The sequence below is a fragment of the Rhinopithecus bieti genome, unplaced genomic scaffold, assembly GCF_001698545.2.
Source record: "Rhinopithecus bieti isolate Rb0 unplaced genomic scaffold, ASM169854v2 scaffold_38691, whole genome shotgun sequence".
Taxonomy (NCBI): Eukaryota; Metazoa; Chordata; class Mammalia; order Primates; family Cercopithecidae; genus Rhinopithecus; species Rhinopithecus bieti.
This window is the reverse complement of record NW_016816690.1, coordinates 1387546-1399143: the sequence shown is the minus strand read 5'-3', so window position 1 is coordinate 1399143 and position 11598 is coordinate 1387546. Positions and strand designations below refer to the sequence as shown.

The 11598-nt window shown below is 39.3% G+C and overlaps 1 protein-coding gene across 1 annotated transcript in view; it reads right to left on the bottom strand.

The window, feature by feature from the left end:
* Positions 1-712: 712 nt before the first annotated feature.
* Positions 713-11598, bottom strand: part of NUFIP2 (nuclear FMR1 interacting protein 2) — a 35295-nt gene continuing 24409 nt past the window's right edge. The window contains exons 3-4 of the mRNA XM_017855121.1: positions 7001-7033; positions 713-3662 (exon numbers count right to left, since the gene is read on the bottom strand). Of these exons, the coding sequence (XP_017710610.1) occupies positions 3610-3662; positions 7001-7033 (86 nt within the window). The 3' untranslated portion in view covers positions 713-3609. The remainder of the gene's footprint in view (positions 3663-7000; positions 7034-11598) is intronic.

Genomic DNA, 11598 nt, shown 5'->3' with positions numbered 1-11598 from the left:
GGAATTTAATCCCCTCCTAGAAAGTAGAGGAGAAAGGGCTGGCTACCATAGATGCTGTAAATACACTTTATGTGAAGGTTCATTACTAAGGAGGAGAAGGGATATGTAATTAACTTCAGTTCAGCAAAGTGAGGGTGAATAAAAAGAAAAGATAATACACCCTGTGTGTTTTGTGGGAAAAAGGGATTATTGAGGACACCTACAAGAGTGGTATGTGACACAGAAGCCTACAATAATCAAAACAGATTTAAAAAGAAATCTTCACCCATAATTAGTATCTTCATAGCTATTAAAAAAATAGGTCATAATTTCATTCTTAGTGCCATTTTTCAATACTACCCTTTTAAGGATTTAAACCACCTGACTTTTTTCTGTGTAATGAAAACAAATGGCACAAAATAAATACAAGTTCATTCTCTGAATACTAATGTCTTATACACATTCATTTACTAATTTTTAATATCTCCATCTTTTCCTCACACCACTCAACACACACATACACATACATACACACACACCCCTTTTTCAGTCTTTATAATGGAGGGATGTTAAAAATCCCCTCTAGACTGTATTTGGTTTATGCTACAGTACTAATACTCTGAGTTGGAGGAAAATTCTTTATACCAAACAATAACACGTTATTTAAATGTGCTAAATTAATCACAGCTGAAGTCTGTTTAGAAGCTTACACAAAATAATCAGAAAACAGATCAACTCTTAAGATTTTTTTTTTAATAAGTGCTCTGTAAGGAATTGTGTGAGGACCTAAGGAGAAGGATTGCAACAAACAGAGTTAAGTGTTACCAAACAGCACAAAGAGATTTGTCCCAAAGTCCTGCTTGTACCTAGGCAATTAAGTCTATCAACCTAATGCCCCCAAAATACTGACAGTTAATATGATGGGGCACTAGGGTTCTCAGAAAGTTAACAGACATTCCTAACTACATACCTCTAACCATATAATCAAGGAAATTTCAGTGGAGAAATCAAAGTGAAATGTTGCATTGTTTCATTTAAAAGTGAGACTCTCAAAAAACCTTTGGACAGACAGAGAAGTGATACATTCTTTTTGGCTTCTCCAAACACTGAGGCCTGAGGGATATGGAAAGAAATTAGAAAAGCAACAACTTTCTAAAGATGTTCAATCAAGCGTTGCTTCTAAGTTAAAAGCCCAATTCAGGTGGGGCTGGGTTTGTTTTTTGTTTTTTTCGTTTTCAAATATATATTCATTCAACCTCTGCATGTCACAAACCCAGAGTTTCTTGTGAGTTGTGAGACAGAAGAACTTTAAAATTCCAGGCAAGCAAAATGGACATTTAAAAAGGGGGAGTGGTGAGGGGAATCTGGCCCTAAGGCGACAAGTGGTTACACAAGGCAATTGAACACACAGCAGAACTTTAAAACCTGTAAAACAAACTGGAGCCTTTTTTCCCTTTAATCAACCTTATGTTTTTTTTTTAACTTTTGAAAATTTTATTTAAAAAAACACAAAACACAGACTTTTTTCACTTCAGTTATGTGGTATGTTGCATTTTCCAGTTTGTTCAATGCTTTAAAGCTCAAGGATGCCTCTGCTTTCAATTGTACATGGGCCTGAAGCATCCTAGCTTTTGGCAAGCAGGCAGGAGACTCAACAAAAATCAAAATAGGAACAAGGCAGACTAAATGCAGGGCACATCTGTAAACATATTATACATTTGAAAATTACAATATCAGTAAAAGTGATACAGTTTACAGGTGAAATGAAACTATCTGGAACTGGCCTACCACAAGTTTCTGAACCTGGACTGATACAATAAGTTATTATATATATATATATATATATTATGTATAAAAAAAAAGTTTTGTTTACATCAAGTGGAATTGGCAATCCATGCTTATACTTTTAAAATCTAAGCAGGGCAGAAATCCAGACTAAAAAGATAGTTACTCTACTCTATGTTGAGTCCAACAGCTTCTTTCATGAACTACTTGTTTTAAAAGCCTCAAATAATCAACAAAACAAGAAAACCCATCCATACTACAGTCACTCAAAACTGGACATTTCTAGGGGTAGAGCAAAAGTAGTTACTTTCTCCCCAAATACCCCAGGGGATCCAGTCTACTTTTATCAGAAGACTACAACTCTTTATATAAATGCCCTGATATTTTAACCTGTATTTGACATACATGGATATACTAATTTCTGTGTGTGTGATGTGATGCTGTGTCAGGCCAGACAACTTGTTATTATGCTACTAACATCACCCAATCTCAATTGGACCCTTAATTTCTGCACACACACACAAAAATTTATTTTAGCATGCTATACACAAGCTGCAGTGCAACAGGATGGCAATGTAATGATAAGACAGGGCTAATGCTCTTCTCTGCCCCAAAGAAAATTTCCAGAATTTCACATTTTCCTTAAAAACCCATCTTGCTCTAGTAATAAAATATATTTATTAAGATATAATTAGAAGCTAATAAGCTCAGAAGTATAGTTTGCATGAAAACACACCTTCTACAGTCAGGGTTTATTACCTTCTCACTGGCTAAAAACATGAAAAGTTTTAGTTTTCATGGACTTTTTTCTTCCCCTTTTAGATTTTTTTGAGAAATTAAAAAGAATTTACCGAAAGGTCTAAGTTTGTCTTAAATGTTTGATGAAAAACAAGGAAAACAGCACATTTAGTGTTAGTGACAGAGAGCAAGTCTGGAGCACCTACAGTTGAAAAGCAGAATATATTTTTGCTCCCAGTTATACAATTACATTAAAATATGGGCACAGGAATATTTTTCCAGATTGTATATCTAAGCCAATTGCTTGTTCTGCAACTTTTCTTTAAATGACACGCATAGATTCTTCAGTTGTTAAAGTCCAATATGTAACCGAAGCCAAGTTAACTATGTACCATCAACTATTCCAGAATTGTAGAACTTCAATGCCCTCCCCTATCCCCAACCCACAAAAAATAAATGGAAAGAAATAAAGTATTCCCCCAATACCCCACAGAGGCCGCTTAACTCCTGGCAAGACATGCAAATCATATTCGCTAAAAAAATACACCCTGCTAACTTCAAGGCATTTATCCAGCATTCTCGCAGGGCTTAATTAAAGTAAAACCAAAAAGATCAAGGGAGGAGTGGGGGAAAATGTTGAATCATTCTGGGTTCCCCGTGATTAGTGTATCACTTCAGTCACAGAACAAGATACAGAGATCTTTTAAGTGGATTTGCCTTTCCAGTGGGTCATTTGTTGCCCAAGTTGATGACAGCAGGAACTTTAGAACCACACTTGTTAAGTCTGTATTCATTAATCACTTGCATTCACACTTAAAACAAAACTAACAGAAGAAAAAAAACCTATTCAGTACCGGAGATTAAATAACCATGTGTAGTCTCTTGAAATAAATTTGATTCCTTAAGAAGTCTAATTACTTTCAGTTGCCTTTTTTTAAATAACTATATATATATATATATATATGNTATATATTTGTATATATTATCCTGTGATTCTACTTATGGTTCCTCTGCTGCGTTGAAGATCTAGGAGCATAAAAGCCTTGTGTCCCCCATGAACGATGGCTCTAATGCTGCAGAAAGGTTACGAATAGGCAGTCTGGTCCTTCATTGATCTGGACTATCCATGGCTTCATTGTAAGTGATTATCCTTTTGGGATCTAGAAAGGTTAAAAAATAAAATAAAATAAGTTCTAGAACATCAAAATACCCATGTTCCAATAACAAATCCCAAATAATCATCATTTAAATCGCCCCTTTTTTTATGAAAACAAAACTTCAAGCCCATTTCCTCTTTGTACTAACACACGTATGATCCAGTTTCTCAACCTGGAAGTAGCTGTTTGGAATTCCAAAGAATTCCAAGTACAGGGTCTTCTAGATAGTGAGGGCCTCAACTCCTACAGATCAGAGATGGTTGAGTTAACTTAATAAGGGTTTTATGTACTTCTACTGATTACAAAAGCAGTGTATTTGAAAACAGCAGCCAAATAAAAAAGCTTGTCACCAATAATCCAATATTAAAAGAAACACTTGGATTTTTCTTTTGCTGTTCTCAGCAAATGAAGTCAAAATTTATTTTAACCAGTGTAGGAACTATCTAAGTAAAACCTGGCACCAAAAACTTGACATTAAATTAATTAGCAAAACTACCAATTCAGTCCTAATCAAGGCTTACTCCATTTCCCACAGTAACACCAGCCTTTATTCTCAGCAGTAACAAAAGCCTATGGATCTTTCAGATTCAAAATATAAAACTGTTAGAATGTGTCTGGACAAAAACTCCAGAGTTATTCTAAATTCTTACTATTTAGCTGCATGCTCCCCTCTTCTGGAGGGGCACTGCTTTCATTATATATATATACTATTATATATATATATATACACACACATATGTAATTTCTACCTATCCTAACAACTTTTCAAGTATACATGCTTTTAAAAAAAAAAAAAAAAAAAAAAGGCAAGTCAATACGACTGGTTACCCAATAGAAAATTTTAAAGGCCTGAAAATAGTATTGGAAAAACTCAAGTCCACTTCAGCCTAACAATCAATCTAGTTTAGTCCAGAGATAATATAATAATAATATCCTTTCTGGGACTCCTAGGGCCACCCACTGGAAACCCTCCATGAAGAACATGCTCATTCCAAAGAGTTAATGGCCATTTTACAGTAAAGACAGGTAGGTCTACTTTTCCAGGTATATTTTCTTTTCCTCTTTTTTTGGGCTAAGTTTCGTTCTTGTTGCCCAGGCTGGAGAGCAATGGCATGATCTCAGCTCACTGCAACCTCCATCTCTCATGTTCAAGCGATTCTCCTGGTTCCGCCTCTCTAGTAGCTGGGATTTACAGGCATGTGTCACCACACCTGGCTAATTTTGTTTTAGTAGAAATGGGGTTTCATCATGCTGGCCAGACTGGTCTTGAACTCCTGAACCTCAGGTGATCCACCTGCCTCCGCCTCCCAAAGTGCTGGTATTACAAGTGTGAGCCACCGTGCCCAGCCTGCAGGGTGTATTTTCTAGTCTACGTTTTTTTTTCATTTGTTTGGTAAGATACACAGAAAGTAACTCCAGAAGAAAGAGCGAAGTTGGGAAATCAGGGGAACCTACATTCTAGTCCTGCCACTTTCTAGTTTATAGGAACCTCACTGGAACTCATTTTCCTAATACGTAAAATAAGAGAATTTCTTACACATTTCAAGTTCTGAAATTCTAGGAATTTCACATCCATCTGAAATGCACTTGTATTAATGAGCAAAGTAAATTGAGGAATAGGATACAATTCAGTTACGTGGTTCAAAAACCCAAATCTATTGTCAGTGACTACTACAAAACTCTCACTTTATTTCATGTATTCCACAATAATCATATTTTAATATATTCAGGAAGAAGGTACACAATAATCAGGATAATCTATTTTAATTTTTAACCATCTTTTCAGAGAATATCCAGCCCAGATAAGGTTCCTATAACAGCTAATATTTTTCTGAACTATGAATTTCAGTTCTTAGGCTATTTGTTGTCTACCACACAAACACAGAGAAAGGCCAGCCAAAGTGGAAATACTTATTCATGTTGGTTTCCCACATTAAAAACATTTATGGCTTGTCTTACTTTCATAACCAGGAGGGGAAAAAAAATCATTCGTATCTTTACCTAGTAGGTAAAGAATACCTTCCTCTGTATTTTTCACTTACAGTATTGTCCCATCCTCACCAGTCGTGGTATGGTAGTATCTTTTTGTCGCTGTTTTTTCTTTTTTCATATTCACTCTTAATACTATCACTTTTTTTTCTCTTTGAGATGGAGTTTCGCTCTTGTTGTCCAGGCTGGAGTGCAATGGTACAATCTCGGCTCACTGCAACCTCCGCCTCCTGGGTTCAAGCGATTCTCCTGCCTCAGCCTCCCGAGTAGCTGTGATTATAGGCACCTGCCACCATGCCCAGCTAACTTTTGTATTTTTAGTAAAGATGGGGTTTAACCATGTTGGCCAGGCTGGTCTTGAACACCTGACCTCGGGTGATCCACCCGCCTCAGCCTCCCAAAGTGTTGGGATCACAGTTGTGAGCCACTGCGCCTGGCCCTACATTTTTTTTTTTTTTTTTTTTTTGAGACAGAGTCTTGCTCTGTTGCCCAGGCTGGAGTGCAGTGGCATGATCTCGGCTCACTGCAAGCTCTGCCTCCCAGGTTCATGTCATTCTCCTGCCTCGGCCTCCCGAGTAGGTGGGACTACAGGCACCCGTCACCACGCCTGGCGAATTTTTTTTTGTATTTTTTGTAGAGGCGGGGTTTCACCGTGTTAGCCAGGATGGTCTTGATCTCCTGACCTGTGATCCGCCGCCTTGGCCTCCCAAAGTGCTGGGATTGACAGGCGTGAGCCACCACGCCTGGCCTCATTTTTTTTTTTAATTAAAAATAAGAGCCATCGGCCAGGAACGGTGGCTCACGCCTGTAATCCAGCACTTTGGGAGGCCGAGGGCGGGCAGAATCACGAAGTCCAGGAGATCGAGACCATCCCATCCCGGGCTCACACAGTGGAAACCCGTCTCTCTACTAAAAATACAAAACTAGCCGGGCGGATGGCGGGCGCCTGTAGTCCCAGCTTACTCTAGGAGGCTGAGGCAGGAGAATGGCACGAACCTGGGAGGTGGAGCTTGCAGTGAGACGAGACGCGCCATTGCACTCCAGCCTGGGCGACAGAAGGCAAGATTTCTGTCTCAAAAAAAAAAAAAAAAGAGATGGGGTCTGTCTATGCTGCCCCAGGCTGGTCTTGAACTCCTGGACTTCAGCAATCCTCCCACCTTGGCCTCCCAAAGTGTTGGGATTACAGGCATGAGCTGCCCAGCCCAGTTGCTAGTGCCTTTTGATTGCAGTTATTAAATAACTCAAAATACAAAGTCTATTTGGTAAATTACCACCCATCTGTTAATCCCACCCAAAAATAATGTCCAGTGATTACTTATTAGTGACATTTTAAGTAATCTAATCATTCTTACCTTGCTTCTGCAAATTCCAAATAGATTCCATTTCTGCAAAGAAAAAAAGAGAATTACATACTAAGTTTTGGTGAACAAAGTTTGAAGCTATGTTTTTCATTTTAAATCTAAAAATCCTAGGCTGATTTACCGCCAGACCGGAGGTAGGGTTGAAAATGGCAAAATTCTATGAAGCTCAGACAAAGCATTCACATTTTCCTATAATTTTTTTTTTCTAAAGACAGGGTCTTGCTCTGTTACTGCAGCCTCAAACTCCTCCTAGGCTCAAGCTATCCTCCCACCTCAGCCTCTTAACTACAGCTGCATGCCATCACACCCAGCTAATTTTTTTTTTTTTTTTTTCTGGTAGAGACAGGGTCTGTTGCCCAGGCTGGTCCTCCCGCCTCGGGTGTGAACCTGGCTCCTGTAATTCTTGTTTTTCTTTTGAGACTGAGTTTTGCTCTTTGATGCCCACGATGGAGTGCAGTGGCCTGATCTCAGCTCACTGCAACCTCTGCCTCCCGGGTTCCAGCGATTCTCCTGTCTCAACCTCCTGAGTAGCTAGGTTTACAGGTGCCCGCCACCACACCCAGCTAATTTTTGTACTTTTAGTAAAGACAGGGTTTCACTACGTTGGCCAGGCTGGTCTCGAACTCCTGACCTCAGGTGATCCACCCACCTCAGTCTCCCAAATGCTGGGATCACAGGCGTGAGCCATTGTGCCTGCCCAGCTGGCTCTTATAATTCTTAAAGTGTCATGTAGATTATTATTATCTGAAATCAAACTGCAAGAATAATTTTGTCTTCACAAATTGTAAGGATATGCAAGAAGCATGCTACAGATAAAATAATACTTCTCATAACAGCTCATCATTATTTAAAAAACACCAAGTATTTCTTGGTAATCCATTGACTCCTCAATGAGGTGCCCAAATTTTCTGAACAAAGCATTCATCAAATTTGACTAATTAAAATTGACGCTTAATTAGTTTAACCATTCAGGCAAGTGGTTCTAACCTCTAAACCACACCTTTCTTTTTTTTTTTTGAGACAGAGTTTCACTCTTGTTGCCCAGGCTGGAACACAAGGGCGCGATCTCGGCTCGCGGCAACCTCTGCCTCCCAGGTTCAAGTGATTCTCCTGCCTCAGCCTCCCAAGTAGTTAGGATTACAGGCATGCGCCACCACACCCAGTTAATTTTTTTTTTTTTTTTTTTAAGTAGAGACAGTGTTTCTCCTTGTTGGTCTGGCTGGTCCGACCTCAAGTGATCTGCCCACCTCAGCCTCCCAAAGCATGAGCCACCGCGCCCAGCCCTAACCACACCTCTTATTTTAACCTATAAGGTCAAAATGCCAATCCACACCTATTATTAAAGGCACACAATCCCCGTTTGTTCCAATTTCATCCAAAATGTCTACAATGTGCTTAGTTTGGCATCTTAAAATAAGAAAATTATGTACATGTCCAAATTATAGTGACATACAGAGAATGCAGTTAAAAACTCTACCTGTGATACATGAAAGCTTCAGCTATATATAGTCAACAGTAGTTGAATATTACACAAGAACCAAATAATTGGACCTTGAAAGGAAACATTCTATCTGGAGATTAACACAAACTACTTAGCAATAGAAATGAACTATAACAAATGTTAAGGATAAGTAGTCTTTCTGTGGTAATAAAACTATCATTTTGAAACGACAAAAAGATTATTTTAACCCTGCTTAACTATTACGTGTAACTACATTCCAATTTAACAGCAATCAATTATAATTAAAGAAAAATAAAACCGAAACTCATTAAGATGGGATATATCTAGACTTGGGTTACAGTTAAGGCACAACATAATCCCTCCATAGGACTATAAGATACAGATCTAAAATTATTATTTTCTGATTGTATGTGTATAAATAGGGGCAGGGAATGGTGGAATCATATTCCTATCTCTCTCCCCACTCCCCAAACAAAAATTAACACTGTGTGTAAAAACCATTTTTTTTTGCTTTTTTTTGCACAGGGAGCAGTAAGCAGGGGGACAAGGTCTTGCTCTGCAGCCCAGGCTGGAGTACAGTGGCATAATCATGGCTCACTGCAGCCTCAAACTCCTGGGCTCAAGCGATCCTCCTGCCTCAGCCTCCCAGGTAGCTGGGACCGCAGACACATGCCATTTGTAGAGATGGGGTCTTGCTATGTTGCTCAGGCTGGTCTTTAACTCTTGGGTTCAAGCAATCCTCCCACCTCAGCCTCCCAAAGTGCTGGGATTACAGGCGTGAGCCACTAAGCCTGGCACTTTTTTTTTTGAGACAGAGTCTTGCTCTGTCACCCAGGCCAGAGCGCAGTGGCACGATCTCGGCTCACTGCGAGCTCCGCCTCCCGAGTAGCTGGGACTACGGGCACCCGCCACCACGCCCAGCTAATTTTTTGTATTTTTAGTAGAGACAGGGTTTCACCGTGTTAGCCAGGGTGCTCTCGAACTCCTGACCTCGTGATCCACCCGGCTCAGCCTCCCAAAGTGCTGGGATTACAGGTGTGAGTCACTGCACCCAGCCAAGTCTGGCACTTTTAATTTTTTTACAGTACTCTCAGCCTTTTGAAAATTTGTCAGATCCATATATTGGGATCAATTAATAATTCAGGATGAACAAGATAATTAACCAGATAAAATCCCATTCAATATATCATACTAATTCCCTGATTAAACCAAATCTGGAAGTATGCAGAAAAACTGCCAATTGTCCAAGCTTAGTTGTATGGCATGGTATGTCCATCAAATCTCTGCACAGACACCTATACAAAGAAAGGCAGGAAAATTCCCTTTCTCCTGAGAGGTCTAAAAAGGGGAGAACTATCTAATCTGGAGGAAAAAAAAAAAGGATGACGCTTGGGAATTCTACTCATAGAAATCATACTTATCACTTCAATATAATTTCTTATTCCATTAGTTTCAAACAATGAGGAACAGTTAAATGGTCTTTATTATCTTACAAATTTCTGGATTTCAGAAGAGCCTATTTTAACAAGTCCAAATATAAGCCTTCTCTTGGCTGACCTACTGCAAAAAAACTGATTCAATACAACCAATATTTTATTTTAGTTAAAGCACAGAATTTTCTTATTTTTTAGCCAATAAACTCCTGAAGAATTTTGTATATAGTAATAACTTGATACTCATTTTGTCTACTGCAAAGATAAATCTATATTTAGTTATATGTTGAAAAAAACAGAGATAGTCCGGGTGTAGTGGCTCATGCCTGTAATCCCAGTACTTTGGGGGGCCAAGGCAGGAGGATCAGTTGAGGGACCAGTCTGGGCAACACAGGGAGACCCTGTCTCTATTACTAAAAAATAAATAAAAAAGAAAAAAAAGAAAGAAAAAAAGTTAATCCAACTTTTCATGTTACCCACCTATAAATAACATTTCCTTTTTTCTTCCCCACAGGAAACTCAACCCGTCCCTGCACTTTCCCCCTTTTTTGAGAATACACTTCAGAGTCACAGTAACAACCACACTGCTTTAAAAAACAAAGCAAACATACACATTTTAGAATAAAGAAGACAAAACAACTATTTGCAAACACCCAATTCAACAAGTTGAAGACACTTCTTTACCACAGCTTAAGGTTTTACTCAAATACTATACATTTAAAAATGATTTATGATAAAATGTTATTACCCTTAAATGTGAGCTCTAGAGTAGTGAATTTCATCATGACTTCTGAGGGGGAAATAGGGATGTATGATGTACCTATAAAACTAGCCATGAAGCAAGCCAACTTCTAGCCAAGAAATAAATCAGCATATTCCTAGTGTGGTGGCTCACACCTTTAATCTCAGCATTTTGGGAGGCCGAGGCAGGCAGATCACAAGGTAAGGAGTTCGAGACCAGCCTGGCCAACATGGTGAAACCCCGTCTGCTAAAAATACAAAAATTAGGCATGGTGGCGCATGCTTGTAATCCCAGCTACTGAGGAGGCTGAGGCAGGAGAATCGCTTGAACACAGGAGGCGGAGGTTGCAGTGAGCCGAATTCGCGCCATTGCCCTGCAGCCTGGGCAAAAGAGTGAGACTCCATCTCAAAAAAAAAAAAAAAGAAAAGAAAAAAAGAAATTAGCATTATCAGAAATGCTGAACTGAGAACTGAATGCAATTTGCCTTCCTGTTACTTAATATTAATTACTTCTTTCCCTACTAGTAACTTCATTTCCTTGATCAAAATTTAAGTTTCCCTGAAACTCAAACAAGGTTAGGATCAGAAAGGGAAAATGAATCAAATAGCATTTACATGATGCTATGCTTAACCTTAACAAAACCAACAAGAAACGACATGGCCGGGCGCGGTGGGTCACGCCTATAATCCCAGCACTTTGTGAGACCAAGGCAGGTGGATCACCTGAGGTCAGGAGTTCAAGACCAGCCTGACCCAACATGGTAAAACCACATGTCTACTAAAAACACAAAAAAGTTAGCTGGGCATGGTGGCAGGCACCTGTAGTCCCAGCTACTTGGGAGGCTGAGACAGGAGAATCACTTGAACATGGGAGGTGGAGATTGCAGTGAGCCCAGATCACGCCACTGCAATCCAGCTTGAGCAACAGAGCATGACTGTCTCAAAAAAAAAAA